The sequence below is a fragment of the Artibeus jamaicensis genome, unplaced genomic scaffold (genome assembly GCF_021234435.1).
Source record: "Artibeus jamaicensis isolate MK-2021 breed Jamaican fruit bat unplaced genomic scaffold, CSHL_Jam_final contig_1028, whole genome shotgun sequence".
In the NCBI taxonomy this organism is placed as follows: domain Eukaryota; kingdom Metazoa; phylum Chordata; class Mammalia; order Chiroptera; family Phyllostomidae; genus Artibeus; species Artibeus jamaicensis.
In genome coordinates, this window is record NW_026521201.1 from 5,760,874 (window position 1) to 5,786,618 (window position 25,745).

Consider the following 25,745-nt stretch of genomic DNA (forward strand, 5'->3'; position numbering starts at 1 on the left):
AGGCCTCCAGGAGGCAGGCACTGCAATTGTCCTCTCTCCAAGACTCTCCCTGGCCCCACACATAGAGCCACAAATTGGTGAAGTTGGTTGTCCTTCCCTGGCAATTATCTAAGGTTCCACTCCAAACAATTTACAGGTGCCTTTTCTACATAGACTACAGTACTAAAACAGGAAATAAAAGCAGCTCTTCCTAAACACAGAAACTAATACAGGGAGGTTGCCAAATTAAGGAGGCAAAGAAATATGGCCCAAGTGAAAGAAGACATCAAAACCCCAGAAAAAGAAATAAATGAAATAGAGATAGCCAACCTATCAGAGGCAGAGTTCAAACCAATGGCAATCAGGATGCTCAGAGAACCCACTGAGTAAGGCCACAAAATAAAGGAAGAAATAAAAAATACACTCAGTGAAATAAAGAAAAATATACAGGGAACCAACAGTGAAGGGAAAGAAGCTGGAATCAAATCAATGATTTGAAACATAAGGAAGAAATAAACATTCAACCAGAACAGAAAGAAGAAACAAAATTTCAAAAAATTGAGGAGAGACTTAGGAACCTCTGGATAACTTTAAATGCACCAACATTAGAATTGTACGGATTCCAGAAGAAGAAGAGGAAGAGCAAGAAATTGGAAACTTATTTGAAAAAATAATTAATAAAAACTTCCCTAATTTGGTGAAGGAAATAGACATATAAGTCCAGGAAGCACAAGTCCCAAAGAAGCTGAACCCAAAGAAGACCACACCAAGACACATCATAAATAACGTGCCACAAGTTAAAGATAAAGAGAGAATCTTAAAAGCAGCAATGAAAAAGCAGAACTTAGTAACTTACAAAGGTATTCCCATAAGACTATCAACTGATTTCTGATAAGAAACCTTCCAGGCAAGAAGGGGCTAGAAAGAAGTATTCCAAGTCATGAAAAGCAAAGACCTATAACCAAGATGACTCCATCCAGCAAAGCTTTCATTTAGAATGGAAGGGCAGATAAAGTGCTTCACAGATAAGGTCAAGTTAAAGGAATTCATCATCATCAAGCCCTTATTATATGAAATGTTAAAGGGACTTATTTAATAAGAAGATCAAAACTATGAACATTAAAATAACAACAAACTCATAACTACCAACTGAACCTAAAAAACAAACTAAGCAAACAAGCAGAAGAAGAACAGAATCATAGATATGGAGATCATTTGGAGGGTTATCAGCAGGGAGAGAAGGGAGGACAAGGTACATTGATTAAGAAGTACAAATTGGTAGGTGCAAAATAGACAGGGGGATATTAAAAACAGTACACAAAATGAAGAAGCCAAAGAAATTATATGCATTATCCACGGACATGAACTAAGTGGGAAGATTGCTGGAAGGAAGGGGGGTACCAGGCAGAAGGGAGCAAAGGGGGGAAAACTGGGACAACCTTAACAGTGTAATCAATGAAATATACTGAAATAAAGTAAAATTTTAGCTTTCTTTTTGAATAATTTTTAAATATTAAACCACATCCTAGAAGTAATGTAACTAAAAAAAGGAATGTTTTTCTGTATATTTTAAGATAAAAATTAAAATATAAAGTATGTTAGAATTTATCATTTCTAGAATATCTGTTTTAATAAAATGTACATATAAATAGAATATATTCATTTTTTATTCAACAGTTTTTATGTACTTTAAGTATATTAAATAGGCCTGATTAGTTAAAAAACTTATTTAGTAAAAGAGGGAGAATAATTACTGAGGTATTCCAGGGGACCAATGGAACAATTTAAAGTCATTTCTCAGTTAGAAAGAATTTTAAAATTTGAACTTTGGGAATGGTGTCAATAAACTTAACCAAAAGAATATATAACAAACTTTTTGTAAAGTAACTACTTTTTTATGGTAATCACATTAAAAGATATTATTTAAACTTCAAATAGGTTTTATATCAAATAATTTGTCCAGAGATAGGATTTTGTTTAATTTATGTTTATTATTTTAGGCCAACAAAATATTATACCCTATTATGACATCTGGAGGCAGAAAACCTATTACATGTAATATGAGGTCTGTCCAGAAAAAGACCAGCCATTATTAATATAACAAGAATGGTTTGTGCTACCCTGATGAACCAGGCAGCCAAGGAGAGTGGACTGGAATGCCCACATGTAAACAATAATGATTTCCCTGTACTAGTCAGTGGGGACTGTAGACACCATTGAGTGAACACGTATAACTGTGTGGCCGTCATATTCCAAATGAGCAAGTAGAGCAACGAATCTGCATCAAATTTTGTGTTAAGTTTGAAAATTTCTCCACAAAAACTATTTGGATGATTCAGAAGGCCACAGTTATGGGCAACTGGTAACTGGCAGCTTCATCACAACATACCCATTCATGCATCACTTTTCCTGCATAGTTTTTTAGTGAAACATCAAATCACCCAGGTGACTCAGCCTGCCTATGGCCTGGATTTTGTGCCCCTGCAATTTCTGGCTTTTCCCCAAATTAAAATCACCTTTGAAAGACCATCAGTGAGATTCAGCAAAACACAGTGGAGCAGCTGACAGTGATTGGGAGAACTGTGTGAGGTCCCAAAGCACCTAACTTGAAGCAAACTAAGGCGTCATTTTCCTGTGTACAATGTTTCTTCTTGTATCTTTTTCAATAAATGTCTCTATTTTTTCATATTACATGGCTGGATACCTCTGGACCTCATATACACAAATATATATTATATAAAGACCACACATATGAAGACTGAACACATAGAGACTATATACATATTGTGAATTACTAATTTTTGTGGAGAAAGTACACAATTTTTTTACTTTGTTTATATAATTTTTCTGCAACTTTTAGACCCTCTTAGTTTGCCTCTTTTAACTCATTCAAAAATTAAAACATTTCAAATTTATTTTAAAAATCTAATGTATATATTTATAATAAAAATACTCTTATAAAAGTTATGTATTTTTAAAACTTAATTACAACTTATTTTTTAGTGACGACTAAAAGTAATTACTATTCTTTAAATTTAAGATTGACAAATTTAGGAATATATTTTATAGTTTTCAGAAAATTTTTTATTCACAAGTACATTTATATTTTTATTTTTCGTGATTACTCATTCCTTTAGTGTGCTCAAAAGTAAGCTGTTTTATTATTTAGTGTTCTTTACAACTTTTACAAAAGCTGAAGAGGCAGGGGAGAGATCAGCCTTGGGCTTATTCCCGGGACTGCAGCTCCTGGGCTTCCAGAAAGAGAATTTACACTGTTTAAAAGACTCATTTTTTTCTCTCAGTTTTATTGTCTGAGAGGGGAGTGAGATTTTTTCCATGTTTAAACCATCAACTTAAATTGTCTGAGTAAAATTTTTGATGTAACAACATGATACACTGTATACAAGAGATTTTATGCCATTTACCAGAACTTTGGCGAAACAATCAAGGTTGTGACCACACCATTCCTTTTGAAACAGAAACAAGAACAATATTTAAAGCAAAGGCAAAGTTTCAAGGAGAGACTGAAACTAGCCTTAGAATTTTATTTCCTCATTTTTCTTTTCAAGTTAAGCTCACCCTCTAACTGCCATACTTTCCCTTCAGCCTCTAGCTGCACTGGCACAGTATATGCAGTAGGGGTCAGCCCACTACTACTAATGCCATGCATGTTTTTTCTTTTTCCCAGTGGCAGCATTCTGCCTTTAAAGGTATAACCTGTGAGAGTGTTTGGGTGTCCCTTCAATAATGAGGGTCCCAGCAATCAAACAGGCTTGTCACCTCATGCCACACTGAACCACTGGACCACCCTGGAATTCTCCTCAGTGACCTCTCCATGGACTACCCCTAGATTACTCCTAGCAACCTCTCCAGGATTCCCCCTGGTAACCTTAACCACTCAGCATATGGGCACTCTCAGTCAACTCAACAAGTGTACTTTCTTGAACATCATGTTCATGACGCCAACTGTAACACAGAAGCTCTTAGCCAGGAAGCTGTTTAAAAGTGTTTTATGATATTACAAAAAAAAACCAAAAACCCACCAGAGGACCAGGTGTTGTGGACATATTGTTTATTGTTTACATTATAGGAGAATACACCAATGGTGGGGGACTGGTGTGAGAGACTGGACCCCACCTCCAGCCTCCGAGTTACTTATAGCATTAGGGATAGAGTAGCATGTGAATATTCTACACTTTGCTGATAAACACAGGAGTCTTCGGACACACAGGCCTTGAGAGGGCTAGGATATCCAAATATGGACTTTTTTTTTCATTTCTTATGGTTGATGGCCAGGCAGCCACCTATTCTCTAAGGTCATGGAGGGGCCATGTCCTGAGTTACCCTACATTTCTATATGTACTGGCCAATTCAGGAGTCCCTAGTTACATATGACTATAAGCACTTGAAATGTTGTTAGTAATATTGAGAAAGTAAATTTTTAATTTTCCTTAATCTTAACTCATTTAAATAGCCATGTGTGGCTAGAGGGTTATCATATTACATAGTAAGTGATCAGGCAGAGAATGAAAATCACTAGTTTTCCCCTGCATAGTGTGATCTGAGTAACAGTTTCCAAACAGAGGGAAAAATATCTTTTAGTTAGAATCACGATACTGGCCAAGGAACTAGGTAAGCTGTGCGTGAGATACAAATAAATTCAGCAAAAGAATTTACCAATAATAAATATACATGTAACTTACGTATTTTTAGGAAAAATGTTACCTAAAAGGTAAAATCATTTAAAAATTTCAAATAAAGAAGGTTTAGTCAGATCTTAAACAGAAGGTTTAACGTATATAAACTTTAAACACCCTTCCTGGCATATCAAGAGATATGCCAAAGTATTATCATTTGGTCTAAAACTCTAATCTCTGAGCATGCACACTTTAAAAAGGGAAGGTGTCTGACACAGCGTATCCTTACGCCATTACACTTTTCTCCTTAATATATTATCCTACTTCTGGATAGGAAACACTTTTAAATTCAGCTCTCCCTAATATATCACTGAATATTATTAAACTTTTAAAAATGTTGCTACATTTGTATGCTGTTAACAAAGATTGTACATACCAGTGCAAGTAATTGATGGAATAACTCCAGTGATCTTCAATATGCCAGCAAAAAGAAGAGAAACACATTCCCACATACAGCCATGGTACTTTCATACCAGAGATGTCTACATTAATATGTGCAAGAACAGACTGCTCTAGGACAGGCATGTTATTCAAGTTCCAACCAGAAAGTGCATATTCCTATAAAGAAAAAAAAATGTGAATGAGAGATCAGAAATGACCAGTGCCCAAAACAAATCTCAAGGGAGTCTTCAAAAAAAGAAGTAAAAATTTTACATTTATAGTAAGCCAGTGCATAGAATCTGTGTTTTCTACACCTAAATATTTAATTCTATCTTTTTATTTAGGTAGTATTTATATTTCCCGTTAATTATTTCAGGTATCTCTGGTTTATTCTGAAGAATATGAACAAGGCTTTTTACTACTCCCCCCCAGCTTACCAGTAAAATAGTGTGAGACTCATTTTAATAGGTCACTATTATAGTTCTGCTTTATGCCCAGCAGCATAACTTCCAAAAATATCTATCACTATACTTTTAGAATGGTGCCACATAATGAGGACATAGTAGGACACATAATCGTGAATTTGTGGCAACACTAAAGATTGAGATGATGCAGAAAAGTCAACATGACCAACCCCCTCATTACAACCTCATCTAGAAATATTAGATAAATTATGATAACAAAACATTTGTTTCATAGATGGACTCAAGAGAAAATGATTCCCAGTTTCCAGAAACAAAGAAAGAAAGCAAAGCTAGAATGAAAGCAATTGTCTGAATTTTCATAGAGGTCTCTAACAAATATAAGCACTGGACATCGAATACCAAACACCCACCCCTAAAACCGTATGAGATAGACTTAAAAGTTCTTATCCTTGTAAAGAGCATTCCTCAAATTGGGGTCTAGGAAGCCCAAGACTATTTCAGGGGATCTGCAAAGTCAAACTATTTTCTTAATAATACTAAGATGTTATTTGCCTTTTTCACTACCATTCTTGCAGAAGTATAGTGTGAGATTTCCAAAGGATGTGTGATATGTGATATCAGAATGACTGAATATAGGAAACATAACAGAATCCAACTGCCTGCCAGTAGAAGGTTGATAACTGTTGAACCTGGATGACAGGTACTGAGGGAGGAAGGTAAGTATATTATTACATTTATTTTTATACACTTGAGACTCTCCATAATACAGAGTTTAAAAATAAAACACTCAACACTGACACAATGACAAAGCTGAAGAGAGAATCTGTGAAACAGACATATTTGAGGATATCACCCATAATGCATAACAGAAATGAAAACTATCAAAGTACACTGAAGCATCACAGAGGACAGCACAGGCTGAGTGGCTTGATTGGAGAGTCATCCCATACACCAAAAATGGTTGCAGGCTCGAGCCCCGGTGTGGGCATGTACTAGAGGCAACCAATTGATCTCTCTCTCCCCACACCCTGCTTCTCCTCTCTCTTAGAAAATAAAATTACCCTTGAGTGAGGACTTTAAGAAAAGTCACTGAGGATAAAATAAAATTCAACATAGTTTTGACTAGGAATTCCAATAAGAATAAATAGATATGAAGGCTTTAAAATGAAGAAGCTTTAAAAATACTACTCAATACATTTTTTAGTTGATTAGGTGGTTGGCTGAAAAAATAATGAATCTAGTTGAAGACCTAAGACCTATATACAAAAGTTCCAAGACAAGGCAATATGTATTAAATTACAAATACAGACGAAACAGTAAATTCTATAGTTCTTTTGAGGACAGCAAAATAGTAGTCATCATGAGTTGGAATTGTAAAGAAAAGGTTGTGGAAAATAAAGAAGCTGAGTGGAGCTTGAAAGGATAGGTAAGATCTGAAAGTAAATGACAGAATATAGCGGTCTATCTGATGAAGGGGCAGAGTAGAACAGTCATACTTGGTAAAACAGGAATTAAGACCAGAAAAAAAGATTGGATCTTTAATACTAAGTTTCAAACTAAAAAGCTTGAATTTAATCTTACCTACAAAAGGGAAAACAAATGCATCTTAAATATTTTAAACTTATGATTATGGAAATTTCAATATAAACAAAAGTAGACAGACTTAGATAATGAACTCCCAAAGACCTACCAATCTTAAAATTTTAAGTGAAATAAAACCATAAGAAAGACTGCAGAGAGAAGCACTAAGCAAAAAACAATTAATATGGCAGGCCTAGGATTGCTATCCCTCAAAGGCCTGCTTAAAGTTTGGCCCTTGGTTGGCATTTGGAAACTCACATGATACAGAGTTCCTTACAGTGACTGAGTGGCTCACAGGGCCTAGACTGTGCAATGTGGTTTATGTGCACTTGTCTTCCTTCCAGGAATCTGAATCTTGGTATATATGTTGGGCAGAGGGTGTCTATGTTGCTAGCTTTCAAAAACCTCGAGCACCATCTCTAATGAGGTTCCTGGTAAGTAACATTTCATTCATTGTCAATTTGATACTGAAATAACTTAAGTGCACCTCTGTGACTCCATTGGGAGAGCACTCTTGAAAGCTTACAGATGGTTTTCCCTGGACTTTGAACTCACTCACATCTTCTCCCTTTGCTGATTTCCTTTGTACCTATTTACTGTAATAAACCACAGCCATGAGTCCTCCTAGAAAATCCCTAAACCTGGAGATGGTCACAGGGAATCCCAACACAAGTAGTTATTATGTAAGACCATGGCAACCATCCCAACAAGATGTGGTAAGACCAAGAAAAGGAAGGTAGTAGTGGGAACAAAAAGAGGTTAATCCGAGAGAAAATAATAAAAAATGAATTGACAGGATTCAGTCAATGATTTAATACAGAACAAAGAAAAAAATAATATTCCCAAGGTTTCAAGTTCTATGCTATCTGTATTCTTCAAAAGCCGTTTGTAGAACACACTGCACTCATAAGACAAATACACTAACTTTGACAGTACTTTTCCACTATGCTGTAATACCAGAAATGCATACTATCAGATACCCAAGGCTAACCCATAAAATGAATGTATTTTTCTTGTGAAAAACTAGTGGTCATCTATTATTCTAACAAAATCACAGGACAGTAACAAATTGACATAAAATATAAAAAGTCTGAAGACTTTATACACATTTTCTAATTAGTCCTTACAATCCTTTTGTGATAAATGGGTTCTCTCCAACCTTCAACATAAAAACAGAGAGACTTCCGCCAAGATGGAGGCATAGGTGGATGTGCCGTGCCTTCTCACACAACCAAGTTTAGAGACAACTAAATATTAGCAACAGAAAACATAGCCAGAACACGGAAAATTGAAATCTTCGGAAGTCCATTAAGAACAAATTCTTCAGCCTGACCGGTAAGGGGCGAAACCAGTGGCTGGTGAAGCAGGGTTGCACAGGAGGACTCGGCCAGACAGACTCAGGCGCGCGGAATCCAGGCGCAGGGTTGGACCTAGTGAGGGACCGTGTTAGTGACCAGGCAAGCGACCACGGGGGAGACAGCGGGGCAGCGGGGCTGCGGGTTGACTGTGGTCACGCATTTGTGCGCGGGTGGACAGGCGAGGGAGTGAGCGGTTGGACCGGGGCCCGGCGGGACCCCGTGGCAAGCGGCAGTGGAGGGCGCCGCCATTTCCCTGCTCTGACCCCACCTACACATACAGCATAATAACCCAGTGACTCTGAGTGGCCCGGCCCAGGTGAACCACCTAAGGCGCTGCTCCTCACCCAGCAGAGAGAAACAGCAGAGGGGGGAATCACCATTTCCCCGCTCTGACCACGCCCCCACGTACAGCGTCACAACCCAGGGACCTGAGAGTCCAAGGTGCCGCTTCTCACACTTAAAGGGTGCGAACAGACCAAAAATGGCTCAAGAAAATCTCAAGCCCCAGAGCCAATAGATCTAAGTGATGAAGAAATAGCAAAACTCTCAGACGCACAGTTTAAAACACTGGTGATCAGGATCCTCACAGAACTCGTTGATTATAGCCACAAATTAGACAAATATATGAAGGCGAAAATAATTGAAATGAATGGAACTGCACAGGAAACCAATAGCAATGAAAAGGAAACTGGGACTCAAATCAATGGAGTGGACCAGAAGAAAGCAAATAATGGCCAAACAGAAAAGATCAAGAAGCAAGAATTCAAAGAAATGAGGAGAGTCTTAGGAACCTCCAGGACATCTTTAAACGCTCCAACATCTGAATAATAGGGGTACCAGAAGGGGGAAAGGCACAGCCACCAGTGGAAAACTTATTTGAACAAATAATAAAGAAGAATTTCCCCAATCTGGCAAAGGAAATAGACTTCCAGGAAATCCAGGAAGCTCAGAGAGTACCAAAGAAGTTGGACCCAAGAAGGAACACACCAAGGCACATCATCATTACATTAGCCAATATTAAAATGAAGGAGAGAATCCTAGAAGCAGCAAGAGCTAAGGGGACAGTCACCTACACAGGAGTCCCCATCAGACTGTCAGCAGATTTCTCAAAAGAGACCTTACAGGCAAGAAGGGGCTGGAAAGAGGTATTCCAAGTCATGAAATCCAAAGACCTACAACCAAGATTGCTCTATCCAGCAAAACTTTCATTTAGAATGGAAGGACAGATAAGGTGCTTCTCAGATAAGGTCAAATTCAAGGAGTTCATCATCACCAAGCCCTTATTATATGAAATGTTAAAGGGACTTATCGAAGAAAAAGAAGTTAAAGAAACATGAACAGTGAAAGGACAGCAAACTCACAGTTATTAACAACCACACCTAAAACGAAAGCAAATTAAAAGGACAGCTAGATCAGGAGTGGAAACATAGAAATGAAGATCTCAAGGAGGGTTAGCAACAGGGGAGTGGGAGGAGGAGAAGGGGGGAGAAGGTACAGAAAATAAGTAGCATAGACAGTAGATAGAAAATAGATGGGGGGGGGCAAGAATAGCATGGGAAATATAGAATCTAAAGGACTTGAGACACATGGTCATAAACTAAAGGGGGAGTAATGGTGGGGATGGGGGGGTAGGGTGGAGGGGAATGAAAGGGGGAATAGAACAACTGTAACAGCATAATCAATAAAAAAAAACATAAAAACAGAAATGAGTTAAACATCATTGCTGAGAAAATAAATAACAAATCCACAATCTGGTCTAGAAAAAGAGTTGTATCTCCTATCTCCTCATACTACGGGTGGTATCTTTAAAACCCAGCATTACTACACATTACTACACATTCTTATGATACAGAAGTAGAAATAGATAAATGTACATTCGTACAAAACTCAAACATGAAGAAGAGTTAATATTTACATTATTAGTATTAGTTATTTGGGGTTGCCACTTAGAATAATCTTTAAAAGCTGTGACCTTATCTCTGAGGTTAGAAGATGTAAATGTATATTTAAGAACAACTTAAAACTTCAAAACATAAAAAAAAATTCAGAAAAAGGCAAGACCTATAAAACAAAGTCTCTTTCCAATAATTGTTCATTGTCTACCATTTGCTAATAGTAGGGTATGAACAAACTCAGACTGATGCAATTCTTTATACTTATATATACCAGGTTTAATTTCATGAATTTAACATCTGTACATTCCAACACGAAACTCTGTATAAAAACATCTGTATATAACCTATGTTCTCCATCCACTGTAAGTATACGCTTTCTCCCTTAGTAAAACCTAATGTCTATTCTCAAATCAATTTTATCCTAATCTGATTATTCTAACCTGTGTGTTCTATGATCGCAAGAGGAAAATAAATAAATAAATAATGCTAAATAATGAGAAAGCCAAAAACTACAACTTTTGGTCACAAAGAAAAATAAATAAATAAAAACTTCATTCAGCCCATATTAAATGCTTAGATATTTCTGAATACATGGCAAGCGTAACAAAAGATGAGATGGTACCATCAATAAACTGATAAGTAATGCTATAAAGAATTAAGATAGACTAGGTAAAGCATGATGGGACTCAAAAAATAGATGTCATATACAGAACCATGTTAAGTACTATACTCCCAGTTATTCTTTAAAAGGAATGTGCAACTTTGTATCTAGAATATATAACTACTTGAAGAGAGATACAATACATTTGAAAGAATACACTAGAAGAAGAAATAGAATCTGCCTCGGTCAGATTGTAACTTTGGGTAGGAGTAAGCTTTTCATTGTAAAGGACTTCCAGCAATGGCAATGTCAAAAGGTTGGGCAATTCCTCTCCATAGAAAACTAAGATAAATTTGGTCAGGTACGGAAGCTGGGACACTCCAAACCCCTGTGACGGTCCAGGGAGGCAGAGGAGTCAGCTACGCAGCCGAGGCATTCTCAGCCCCTGTGCCGCTCCCATAGCGACAGTTCTGGACGCTGGGGAGTCAGGTACCGGAGGCGGGACATTCCCAGCCCCTGTGCCACTTCTACAGCGACGGGACTGGACACCGGGGAGTCAGGTAGGGAAGCCAGGACACTCCAAACCCCTGTGACGGCCCTGGGCGGCGGCAGGAGTCAGGTACAGGAGCCGGGACATTCTTGGCCCCTGTGCCACTACCGTAGTAACGGGTCTGGGCGCTTGAGGAGGCGGCTACTAGAGCCGGGACATTCAGCAGTGGTAGGCGAACAACGCAGGGACCAGCGCGAGGACCAGAGTGAAAGTAGGTGGAGACGAAGAACATCAAGAAACTTCAAGGAGTCTGCACCACTGAACTTCACAAGGATCATACCACAGAACTTCACACCATAAAACCAGAGTTTCAGAACAGATCGATTTTAGAAGCAGAGACTAACAAGAAGAGTCTCAAATGATGGGAAGACAAAGAAACAATCCCCAAATGAAAGAAAAAGCAGAAACTTCAGAAAGAATGTTAGATGAAATAGAGGCTGATCAACCATCAGATAGTGAATTCAAAGCACTGGTTATTACAAAGTTCAAAGAGCTCACAGTGAACTACCAGAAACTACAGGGGAACTACAATGATCTATCTGCAAACTACATCAACATGAAAAAGGAAATGGAAACTATCAGGAAGGGACAAGAGGATATGAAGAATACAATTTCCGAATCGAAGAACACAGTAGAAAGTTTCAAAAGTAGGATAGATGAAGCGCAGGATAGGATTAGTGACTTGGAGGACAAGGTAGAAAGCATCTCACAGACAGAGCAAGAAAATGAAAAGAGGCTCAGAAAGAATGAAGAGGGATTAAGAGAAATGCAAGACAATATGAAACGTAATAATATCCGAATAATAGGAATACCAGAAGGAGAAGAAGAAGAACAAGGGATAGAAAACATATTTCAATGAGTAATGAGAGAAAATTTCCCTAATTTGATAAGAGAAAAAGTCTCACAAATCCAGGAATCACACAGAGTCCCAATCAAGAGGAACCCAAGGAAGCCCACTTCAAGACACATCATCATCAAAATGGCAAAATTCCAAGACAAAGAGAGAATCTTAAAGGGAGAAAAAAATAAGTAACATACAAGGGAGCCCCAATAAGGTTAGCTACTGACTTCTCAATGGAAACACTTCAAGCAAGAAGAGAATGGCAAGAAATATTTCAAGTAATGAGAACCAGAGGCCTACAACCAAGGCTACTTTACCCAGCAAGGCTCTCAATCAAGATAGATGGCCAAATAAAGAGCTTCCAAGACAAAAGAAACCTAAAAGAATACGCCTCCATCAAACCAGATCTACAAAAAAGACTAAAAGGACTGCTTTAAGGGAAGGAAGGAAAAGAGGGAACACAGGTACAAAAAATGGCAATGAATAAGTACCTATCACTAATAACCTTAAACGTAAATGGATTAAATGCTCCAATCAAAAGACACAGAATAGCTCAATGGATAAGAAAGCATGACCCACACATATGCTGCCTACAAGAGACCCACCTCAGGACAAAAGACCATCACAGACTAAAAGTGAAATGCTGGAAACAACTTTTCCAAGCAAATGGACAAGAAAAAAAAGCTGGAGTAGCAATTCTCATATCAGACAAAATAGACTTCAAAAAAAGGGCCATAAAGAGAGACCCAGAGGGTCACTTCATTATACTCAAGGGGAAAATCCACCAAGAAGAGATTAACATTGCAAACATATATGCACCAAACATAGGGGCACCCAAATATATCAAGAAAATCGTAGAGGACTTCAAGAAAAATATTGACAGCAACCCAATTATAGTAGGGGATTTTAACATCCCACTATCAAAAATGGACAGATCTTCCAAACAAATTATCAACAAAGATATTGTGGCATTAAACAACACCCTAGATGAGATGGACTTAACTGATATATATAGAGCCCTTATTCCCAAGGAAGCTAAATACACATTCTTTTCAAATGCACATGGAACATTTTCAAAGATAGACCACATGATAGGACACAAAATGAACCTCAAAAAATTCAAGAAAATTGAAATCATATCGAGCACCTTCTCTGACCACAAGGGACTGAAATTGGAAACCAACCCCAAACAAAAAAACCCAAAGCACCCAAAATCATGGAGACTGAATGGTATGCTATTAAACAATGAATGGGTCAAGAATGAAATTAGGGAAGAAATCAAAACATTTCTGGAAACAAATGAAAATGATATCACAACAACCCAAAACTTATGGGACGCAGCGAAGGCAGTCCTGAGAGGGAAGTTTATAGGAATACAGGCCTACCTAAAGAAGACAGAAACATTTCAAACAAACAACCTAAACCTACGCCTGCAAGAACTCGAGGAACAACAACAAAGACAGCCCAGAGCAAGCAGAAGGAAGGAAATAACCAAGATTAGAGCAGAATTAAATGACATAGAAACTAAGAGCACAATTCTAAGGATCAATGAATCCAGGAGTTGGTTCTTTGAGAAGATAAACAAAATAGACAAGCCTCTAAGTAGGCTCATCAAGAAAAGAAGAGAGAGGACACAAATAAACACAATCAGAAATGAAAGAGGAGAGATTACAACTGATACCACAGAAATAGAAGGGATTGTAAGAAATTACTATGAAGAACTGTATGCCAAGAAATTTGAAAACCTAGGGGAAATGGACACATTTCTAGAAAAATACAATCTTCCAAAACTCAGTGAAAAAGAAGCAGAAAATCTAAATACACCAATAACAGCAAAAGAAATTGAAGCAGTAATCAAAAAACTCCCATTGCACAAAAGCCCTGGACCAGATGGGTTCACAGGAGAATTCTACAAAGCATTTCAGAAGAGCTAACCCCTATTCTCCACAGACTATTCCAAAAAATCAAGAAGGATGGAAAACTCCCAAATTCTTTTTATGAAGCCAGCATCATCTTAATTCCAAAACCAGATAGAGACAGAACAAAGAAAGAAAACTTCAGGCCAATATCGCTGATGAACATAGATGCTAAAATCCTCAACAAAATATTGGCAAATCGCATCCAACAATATATCAAAAAGATCATACACCATGATCAAGTGGGATTCATCCCAGGGATGCAAGGATGGTTCAACATTTGAAAATCAGTAAATGTAATACATCACATAAACAAAAGCAAAGACAAAAATCACATGATCATATCAATAGATGCGGAAAAAGCTTTTGATAAGGTACAACACCCATTTATGATAAAAACACTCAGCAAAATGGGAATACAGGGAGCATTTCTCAAAATAATAAAGGCCATATATGAGAGACCTACAGTCAACATCATACTCAATGGGAAAAAACCAAAAGTTTTTCCACTAAGATCAGGAACAAAACAAGGATGTCCACTTTCACCACTTCTATTCAATATAGTATTGGAAGTTTTAGCCACAGCGATCAGGCAAGAAAATGAAATAAAAGGTACCCAAATAGGAAAGGAGGAAGCAAAACTGTCACTGTTTGCAGATCACATGATAGTGTACATGGAAAATCCTATAGACTCTACGAAAAAACTGCTCAAATTACTGAATTTGGCAAAACAGCTGGTTACAAAGTCAATATCCAGAAATCAAAGGCATTTTTGTATACCAACAATTAATCAGCAGAAGCAGAAATCAACGAAAAAATCCCATTTGATATAGTAAAAAGAAAAATAAAATATCTGGGAATAAACCTAACTACGGAGGTAAAAAACCTGTAGGCAGAAAACTACACAGCCCTGAGGAAAGAAATCAAGGAAGACACAAACAAATGGAAACATATACCTTGTTCATGAATTGGAAGAATTAACATCATCAAAATGTCCATACTACCCAAAGCAATACACACATTCAAAGCAATACCTATTGAAGTATCGATGGCATATTTCACAGACATAGAACAAACACTTCAAAAATTTATATGGAACCATTAACGACCCAGAATAGCAGCTGCACTTTTGAGAAAGAAGAACCAAGTAGGAGGGATCACAATACCTGATATCAAACTGTATTACAAGGCCACTGTAATCAAAACAGCCTGGTACTGGAATAAAAACAGGCACATAGACCAATGGAAGAGAACAGAGAGCCCAGAAATAAACCCAACCCTCTACAGTCAATATTCGACAAAGAGGGCAGTAACATAAAATGCATTAAAGATAGCCTCTTCAACAAATGGTGTTGGGAGAACTGGACAGCTACGTGGAAAAAAATGAAACTTGAACACCAACTTACATCATATACCAAAATAAATTCAAGATGGATAAAAGACTTAAATGTAAGCTGTGACCTCATTAAAGTCCTAGAGGAGAACACTGGCAAGAAAATCTTAGATATTTCACGCAGCAACTTTTTTACTGATATGTCCCCTAGAGCAAGGAATATAAATAAAAGAATAAAAAAATGGGATTTCATCAAAATAAAAAGCTTCTACATGGCTAAAGAAAACAGTATTAAATTAGCAAGACAACCAACTGTATGGGAAAATATATTTGCCAATGACACCTCAGACAAAGGTTTAATCTCCAAAATATACAAAGAACGTACACGACTCCACTCTAAGAAGACACCCAACCCGATTAAAAAATGGGAAAAGGACTTGAACAAACACTTCTCCAAGGAGGACATACAGAAAATCCAGAGACACATGAAGAGATGCTCGATATCGCTAGCAATCAGAAAGATGCAAATTAAAACCACAATAAGATACCACTTTACACCAGTCAGGATGGCTATCATAAACAAAGCAACAAACAGCAAATGTTGGAGAGGGTGTGGGGATAAGGGGACCTTAGTCCACTCTTGGTGGGATTGCAGACTGGTACAACCATTATGGAAAACAGTATGGAATTTTTCTCAGAAAAATAAAAATCGACCTGCCTTTTGACCCAGCAATTCCACTGCTGGGATTATATCCTAAGAATCCTAAAACATCAATATCAAAGAACCTATGCACCACAATGTTCATAGCAGCACAATTTACAATAGCCAAGAGTTGGAAGCAACCTAGGTGCCCATCAGTAAATGAATGGATCAAAAAATTGTGGTACATATACACAATGGAATTCTATGCAGCAGAGAGAAAGAAACTACCTTTTGCAACAACATGGATAGAACTGGAAAGCATTATGCTGAGTGAAATAGGCCAGGTGCTGAAAGACAAATACCTGTTGTTTAGCTCACCTTTAACAGGGAGCTAAACAACAAAACAAACAAGCAGAAAAAAAAAAAAAGAGAACGAGGGGACAGTGGCCAGAGGGGAGAGGGAAGGGAACTTAAGGGGAAAAAGGGGGAGGGATTTGGAGGAACAAATAGGAAGGACTCAGGGAGGAGAACTAAGGGGGGTGGAAATGGGAGGGAGGTGGGGAGCATGGGGCGGGGGAGGTGGGGAACACGGGGTGGGGAAGGCTGGGATGGAAGAAATAGACAAAAAAACTGTACTTGAAGATAAATTTGGATAAAAGTATCAAAACCAGGATATGGTATTTCTAGTGCCATAATATATCATGGCACTAGAAATTCATCAAAGGCATAAAACAATTAAATTGAGAAACATTTATTCTTGAAAAGCTAAAAGGCTAAATAAAGACATTGCCAGATAAGCAAAGACTGAAAGAATTCATTGCTAGCAGACCAGCATTACAAATACAAGCAGTCCTCCAGGCCAAAAGAAAATGACCCCAAATGGTAACTTTGATCCACAGGAATGAATAAAAAGAACCAAAAATGGTAAGTATGTGAGTAAATATGTTTTTTAAAAGTATTTTTTCCCTCTTCTCTTACTTTAAAAGGAAAGAAAGGTGGTTGAAAGCAATAATTAGCCCTGACCAGTGTGTCTCAGTTGGCTAAATAAATCTGTAAAGCGAAAGGCTGCCAAATCAACTCCCAGTCAAGACACATGCCTGGGCTGTGGGTTTAATCCTCAGTTGGGGCGCATGCAAGAGGCAACAACAATGTTTCTCTCCCTCCCTTCCCCTTTCTAAAAATAAATTATTGTTTTGTAAGAAAAGCAATAATTATATTGCTGTGTTGTATTTATGCACTATGTAGACAAAATGTACAATGAACAAAAGAGAGGAGGAAATGAAGAGACACTGTTTCAAAGTTGCTGTATTTACCAGAATTAGGTCAATATTAACATGAAGCAGAAATAAGTTAAAAATGTAAAGTGTCAAATAAAGCTATTCAAAGAGAAAAAAGCTTCTATTATAATTCTTAGAATCACTAATTAACTCAATAATATATCGCCAAAAATACACAGCCAAAAATACCCCCAAAGGAATTAAAATGATATTACAAGAAAGCATCTGCTTAACATCAAAAGAAAGCCATAAAAGAGAAACAGGAAAGACAAGAGACATAAAAAATGGTAAGATGGCAGACATAAATCAACCATATCAGTAACTACATTAAATGTAAATGGACAAAATACTCCTACCGAAAGGCAATGTCAGACTACATTTAAAAAGCAAGACCCAATCATATACTGCCTACAATAGACACTTCAGATTCCAAGATAACAAGCAGCTTCAAAGCAAAAGAATGGAGATTTCTGGCCAAGATGAAGGCATAGATAGACACATTGTGCCTCCTCACACAACCAAAATAAGAACAGCAACAATTTAGAAACAAAATAAGAACCAGAACTGACAGAAAAGTGAACTATATAGCAGTCCGACAACCAAGGAGGTAAAACAGACAAATCCATCTAGACCTGTAAGTGGGGTGGAGTCAGGTGGCTGAGCAGAGATGGGTCAAAGCACAAAAAGCTATGGTATCAGGTGCAAAAAGCACCGCTGGCACACAGGCGGTCCCACGTTCTCACACAGATAAACCAGGCAAAATTGGGGAGTGAGACAGACCCAGGTTTTTAGTGCCAGGAAATAAAGCCTGAAAACACCTGTGGGGGTTGATGCACAGGGAGAGAATCCCAGCCTCACGGGAAAGTTCGTTGGAGAGACCCACAGGGTCCTAGAACATATACAAGCCCACACACCTGGGAGCCAGCACCAGAAGGGCCCAATTTGCTTGGGGGAAGTGTCAGAGAGGACTGAGATCCAACAGAGAGTGGAGGAAATGCCATTGTTCCCTCTCTGACCCCTGCCCCATATACAGTGTCACAACCCAGCCACTGAGTTGCCCTACACTGGTGAACACCTAAGGCTCCGTCCCCCGTAAGTAACAGGCAGAGTGAGACAATAAAAAAAGGTCCAAACAAAAGAATAGATCAAAGCTCCAGAGTTAATATAACTAAGCGACCAAGAGATAGCCAACCTATCAGATGCACAGTTTAAAACACTGGTAATCAGGATGCTCACAGAACTGGTTGATTTTAGTCACAAATCAGATGAAAAAATGAAGGCTACACTAAGTGAAATGAAGGAAAATGCTCAGAGAACCAACAGTGATGAGAAGAAAACTGAGACTCAAATCAATAGAGTGGACCAGAAGAAAAAAAGAAACAACCAAACAGAAAAGAATGAAGAAATAAGAATTCAAAAACATGAGGAGAGGCTTAGGAACCTCCAGGACATCTTTAAACGTTCCAACATCCAAATTATAGGGGTACCAGAAGGGGAAGAGGAACAGCAACAAATGGAAAGGTTATTTGAACAAATAATGACGGAGAACTTCCCCAATCTGGCAAAGAAAACAGACTTCCAGGAAGTCCAAGAAGTTCAGAGTCCCACAGAAGGTGGACCTAAGAAAGAACATGCCAAGGCACATCATCATTACATTACCGAAGATTAAAATGAAGAAGAAAATCCTAGAAGCAGCAAGAGATAAGGGGACAGTCACCTACAAAGGACTTCCCATCTGACTTTCAGCTGATTTCTCAAAAGACATCTTACAGGCAAGAAGGGGCTGGAAAGAAGTATTCCAAGTCATGAAATCCAAAGACCTATATCCAAGATTGCTCTATCCAGCAAAGCTTTCATTTAGATTGAAAGGGCAGAAAGTGCTTCTCAGATAAGGTTAAGTTAAAGTAGTTCATCATCACCAAGCCTTTATCTTATGAAATGTTAAAGGGACTTATCTAAGAAAAAGAAGATAAAAAATATGAACAGTGGAAGGACAGCAAACTCACAGTTATTAACAACCACACCTAAAACAAAAGCAAACTAAGAGGACAGCTAGATCAGGAGCAGAACCATAGAAATGGAGATCACATGGAGGGTTAGCAACAGGGGAGTGGGAGGAAGAGAAGGGGGGAGAAGGTACAGAAAATAAGTAGCATAGATGGTACGTAGAAAATAGATGGGGGGAGGGCAACAATAGTATGGGAAATGTAGAAGCTAAAGAACTAATGACATATGGACATGAACTAAAGGGGGGAAATGTGGGTGGAAGAGGGTGTGCAGGGTGGAGGGGAATGAAGGGGGGAAATGGGACAGTTGTAGTAGCATAATCAATAAAATATATTTTAAAAAAAAGCAAAAGAATGGAAAAAGATGTATCATGCAAATAGTAACCTTAAGAGAACTGATTTACAAATACCTTTTATTGTAAATTCTGCATTATGTAACTTTTAAAGAACTCTGTATGACTTTTAATAAAAGGTAAAACATTTAATCTGCCAATTACAAAGAAAATGAAAAAGAAAGTGACAAGGACAAAAGTGAAGAGAAAAAGAAATAAATGGTCATCTTAATTCAGCTTTATACATAGAGGTCATCTCCTAAGTGACAGGACTTTATTTTATGAATTTTAATGCATTATTTGAAAACCTACCTGCTCAGGTTTTAAAGGAAACTAAATTAAATTACCTTCTAGATTTTCAAACAGAAAGAGCTAGGGTTAACGTTTTAAACTAGTTAAATTGGTTTTTAAATGCAAAGTTAAATAATTTTTTAAAGTACTCTGCATTGGTTTTAAAGACTGAAGATTATATTGTCCAAATCTTACATATTTAATATTTTAAATAAACATGGCCCCTTATGATTAATGAGAAAGGTAGTTTTCTACAATGCAAATACTAAATCAGCTTGGGTAAGTGGAAGTTTAAATATTACTATCTGCTCTGCACCTCTTCTTCTGGCAGCATTTTTCTCTGACCATCCTTTACAGGAAATCCACTTCCAAAGTCTTTTGAGGAGATATCAGCTCCATACTCTACAATAACATCTTCTTCAATGCTGCTCACCAGCCGCCAGAATTCCTTTTCTACTAGTTCTGTGGGAACCATCTATACAAGGAAAACAAAGGTTATAATTACTAATTCACTGTAACGAGAACCCACTATAACATTAATACACAGGACAAGTGAACACAAACCCATGATAAAATGAAAGACCTTCTCCCATCCCACAGTTGAAAAGACTGGGGTCCTAGCTTTTTCCACTGATAGGGAAAAGCTAAAAACAATTTAGATGTCCAGAAAAACATAATGAACTTGAACTGCCTTTTTTGTAAGCTGCTTCTCAAGATAAAGATGACCTAGGACATTAAGGAGAAAAAAAGAAACATGAAAATCAAGGCTTTATTTTAATAGCTTTGGCAAATTTTTTTGATAGGGATTTTAAAAAGCCCCTTGGAAAGTAAGTAAACTTCATTATTACAAATCACTGAACAAAAGCAGCAACTGCCATACACTTCATGCTTTTCTGAAAATGATTTCCCATGGGGGCTAATAAACAATTTAAAGACCAATGTGTATTTCTTAACAGGAAAGTACACAATGCCATATTAGAGACTGAAAGAAATAAATACAGATTCCAGGCCCCTAGTCTTTACATTTGGTGGTCTATCAACATTTTCATGCTGTCCCTGTTTTCTACAAAATGTTAGGTAGAAAGCAAACCAAAAGCTTTAGACTTCACACTTTCTCAGAGAGACTTAAATAAATACTCACATGGACTGGCATATTGAAATAATCAGACTTAAAATTATCAGCCATCTCTCCAAAGCTCTGAAGTGTATACTCTCGTACAGCCTGTTCAAATCCAAACGCTTCTCGAGGTTTATTACATTCCTGGGAAGAAAAAATATCTAAGATGAACTCACTGAAATAGAACTAAAGTATTACAGCTCTCAGGCACCACCTTCTTTGATCATTCCCTAATGAAGATAACTTATCAATCCTAGACAACAAGTATTAATTACTTGCAATATGGAATTAGGAAATAATGTTCTAGAACCTCAACTGCATTTTTCAGTCTTCCTGTAGGAAAATGGTAATAAGACACCTTTAAACTCTGAGGTTGGCATTCAGCTCTGATACCATGACAAACATCTACAGGACTACTCACTTGCAGTTAAGGCTACAGATGCCTATCATTTTCAGTATATTTGTGGATCTAGCTGTAAAGAATATAAATGTTCATGGAGAAAGAAGAGATCAATGGATAAAGGTATATCCACTGGATTGCTGGAATATCTAGCTAGAAGAATGGTTTTCCCACACTATCAGTTACCATGACAAATATCTTAACACAAATATTCACTTAGGGTAGATATGCTTCTGAATCATGGAGACTTGAGAATAGTAAGTATTCAATAACAATTCAAAGGCCTTAAAGACCTCTGAATACACCTAGATACACCCAGCCAGTTCCTTTCCTTCAATATCAATCACATTTTGTAAAAATAAGTAAGCAGACTAGGCATTTCATGACAATGACATCATTATAACTTTTCAATAAGAATAATTTATACAATCAAATAAAAATATTAACAGATATCATCAAGGTTTTTTTGGTAGCACAAAAATTGAATGCATAATTCCTAAAGAGTTTCATGCCTGATTTTTACATTCTTTTAAAAATAAAAATATTAACCTACAACCTATCTTCATTTTTATTGTTTTCCAGGCATATGAACATTCTGAGCAAAAGTCTCATTTATCTGCAACAATAAACAGAATTGTCGAACCATAGTCAAAAAAGGTAACTTTGAAAGGCAAGCTGTCAGAACACAATTTTTATAGTTCCATTTAGGATCTCTCTTGAAAAATCCTGGAGACTTTAGCCCTGGCTGATGTGGCTCAGTTGGTTAGAGCATTGTCCAATACCCAGAAGATTGCAGGTTTGATCCCTATACAGTTCCCTGTCTGGGTGCATACAGGAGGCAACTGATCAATGCTTCTCGTTCACATCAGTATTTCTCTCTTACCCTAAAAGCAATGAAAAAAATGTCTTCAGGTAAGGATAAAATACAATTTTTTTAACATCCTGGAGATTTTAAATACTGAAGAACAAAAAGTAGAAGAAGCTTTTGGGAATGTGTTTACAGTATGTATGTATGCATGTGTTATTATGCCTAATTTTAAAAGAATCTGTAAATTGTACCTCAGCAACACATTTTGGACACCTCCAATCTCCTTTTGGCACATCAGGTAATGGAGGAATTAAACAAAAGGTATGATAGCTATCATCACATCCATCACACAAAAGCAATTTATCTTCATTATTTCCCCGACCACAAAACATACAAACATAGAGATCAACCTGTTAAAAAACAAAATAAAATAAAATTCTCTTTTCTATAATAAGTAATATTAAATTTTCACCAGGAACCCCTTAATTGAAACAAAATAATGTATACTAAGAAGTAAAGACAATTTAAATCCTGAATATTTTAAATAAATGTACTTTTAAGTAGCTTCTCATAAAACTTTCTAAATTTTCTCAGCTACTATAGGCAAGTTAATAAGAGCACATTGAGTTATAAGAATAAAGAAAAATTCTTTAGGGTACTTGAAAGTTAATTTATAGATATAAGATATACCAAGTCATCTTCCCTATACACAATGCTCTGTTAGAGAATGAATACTGAGCACTATCTAACAGCTCAAGACTTTACAGATTCATATTCATTCTCTCACTTAGTTACTCAAGTATACAGTACAAAAAAGGTTAACATTATATAACCAAAGCTACAACTTTAGATTCACCATTAAGTCTTCTAACCAAATAAATTAACTAAATAGCATACCAAGATACTAGAGCAAGATAAAAAGTGAAAAACTAAATAAAAATAAATCCTTTCCCTCCTGAAAGATCTCAGAACACTTACAAAGTTAACAGAGAGAGTTCCTTTCCGTTGTCTCATTTGCATGTTAAATGCGTCTGACCTGTTGGTAACTTTTCGTCTTCGGGAGACCTCATCTTAAAATAAAAATAGTTACATAATAATAGTAAAAACTAAAGTTGAGAGCTTACTCTGGACCAGACACTATTCAAAATTCCTCAAATTAAAGACTCACAACACTATGAGATAGAAAACTATTATCCCCCCTTGAAGATAAAGAATCAGAAGTATTGAGAAGTTAGATAACTTGCCCAAAATCACACAGCCAGTTAATGGCAGATTTGAGATTCTAATCCAGGCAAATCAAGTTCCAGAGTTTAACTACTAATTCTCTACTGACTGTATGTAGTACTTATCAAGGACTAATTTGAGACTAGTTTTATGACATTGCCAGCCAATACAACAATAATTATAAGAATGGAAAAGATAAAGTGTTTAATTCTTAAAAGAGTAATAATAAAAACATGATAATGTATTTAGTTGAGTCCTATCACACTAAACGTTTTGAGGATGATGGCACAATATTATCTGATCCTCCAGAGTTCAGTCCATAGCCTGAATTACGAGTTAGTTACTGATACCATAAAATGCGATGATTTTTTATTATAGCATTTCATTAATTCTTTACATAGTGAAAACACACCTAACACAATCTTTGTTAAGTTTTAAAACTGACATGTACATACAGAGAAAAGTGGAACTTGATTCTGCATTAGTAATTTTATTCACACAAAAGTTTCAAGCATGCTAAGAGTACCAAGTTTTCCTAAAACAGTTACTTAAATGAAGTATAATAATATGTTATGGCAATTACAGAAAAATATCAAAATTATAGTTAGAATTTAGCTCTGGCTGGTGTGGCTCAGTGGGCTAAACACAGGCTGTGTGAACCAAAAGGTCACCAATTCAATTCCCAATGAGGGCACAAGCCTGGGTTGCAAGCCAGGTCCTCATTATGGGGCATGTGAGAGGCAACCACACATTGATGTTTCTCTCCCTCTCTCCTTCTCTTCCCCTCTCTTTAAAAATGAATAAATAAAATCTTTTAAAAAATTATAGTTAGAATTTAAGTCATAAACTCTCCCCACTAACTTTTGATACTAAAGGCCAAAGAATCCTCTTTGTCTTTGAATTTAAAAGTTACATGACTTAGATCACTGAGAAACTAATTTCACCATTCTCTCATAAACTAGCCTTCAGAAACTACTATGATTTCTGTGTCACATTAGACATGAAAAGGGAAAATTTCTCTCCCAAAATATTATAAAAATTCAAACTAATATGGATCCTTACACATTAAACTTATTATCTAACATAAAAAGAGGTGACTTGTCTAGGAACCATGTTGCAAGTTTACAAGTCTTTGCAAGATGCCAAGGCAGACCTCAATACAAATGTCATATGAACCTTGCTATGACCATATCGTTATACCTTATTTCTCTTCATGACCAAGTAACAGATTTTACCTTCTTTATCTTTGGCGCCCACTGCCAGGCCCACAACCTTAGGCCCAGCACCAAAAATTCGAAGTTTCTTCAGTTCTGTGTTTCTATTCACTTCTCCAGATTCTGACTAACCAAACAAAAACAAACTCACATTAGTCTAATTATTTTGATTTATACATTTACTTCTTAGTAAAGCAAAAAATTTTGATTAGGGTGGTAAACACACAATACAATATACAGATGATGTCTTACAGGAATTGTACTTATATAATTTTATTAACAAATGTCATCCCAATAAATTCAATTTAAAAATATAAAAGTTTAAAGGTCTTCTTCAATAGGAAGAAAAAATTATTTCTTCTCTGATCCACTTGCTGCATCATTGTTACAGTTGAGCACACATCATCAAAGGTATACAACACCCAGACTCCTTTCCACAAAAGAAAATCTTTCATTAATGCACAGTTGTTAATTAGGTTCTGTCCAGAGACAAAAACTACTGGTAATAATTAAATGATTAACTCAATAGAAAGTTCTATTTCCAGGAACTTTCCAGAAAATTCTACAGAGTTAAAAGAAGTTCTAACTTGCTAATGGACACCAATTCTGATTAGAGAGAATATATGCCCATCCCAACAGATGCATATGATTGTCCTAAGCTAGTTATGCCCATGCTATTCTCTTCATTGGTGATATCCTAGCTAGGGATTAGAATGTTATCTTGGTCTAGCCAGTGAGACATATGAAAGAGCTACTAGAAGCCTTGGAGAAAGATTTTCATCGTCTAATAAAAAGAGAAAGTTTCTCAAAGAGTTAGCCCTTTTGCCCCAACTTCCTTTTCTACTCCTAGGAGACTCAGTCTGGTGAAAGAACAGT

At 36.8% G+C, this 25,745-nt stretch overlaps 1 protein-coding gene across 2 annotated transcripts in view; it reads right to left on the bottom strand.

Annotated features, from left to right (window-relative positions):
• The window catches only part of KDM5A (lysine demethylase 5A), a 133,198-nt gene that overhangs the window by 71,541 nt on the left and 35,912 nt on the right, over positions 1-25,745 (bottom strand). For both annotated transcript variants that reach the window (XM_037139864.2, XM_053662431.1), the window contains exons 6-11: positions 24,891-24,996; positions 23,410-23,501; positions 22,683-22,841; positions 21,248-21,367; positions 20,423-20,581; positions 5,053-5,234 (exon numbers count right to left, since the gene is read on the bottom strand). In XM_037139864.2, coding sequence (XP_036995759.2) covers positions 5,053-5,234; positions 20,423-20,581; positions 21,248-21,367; positions 22,683-22,841; positions 23,410-23,501; positions 24,891-24,996 — 818 coding nt within the window. The remainder of the gene's footprint in view (positions 1-5,052; positions 5,235-20,422; positions 20,582-21,247; positions 21,368-22,682; positions 22,842-23,409; positions 23,502-24,890; positions 24,997-25,745) is intronic.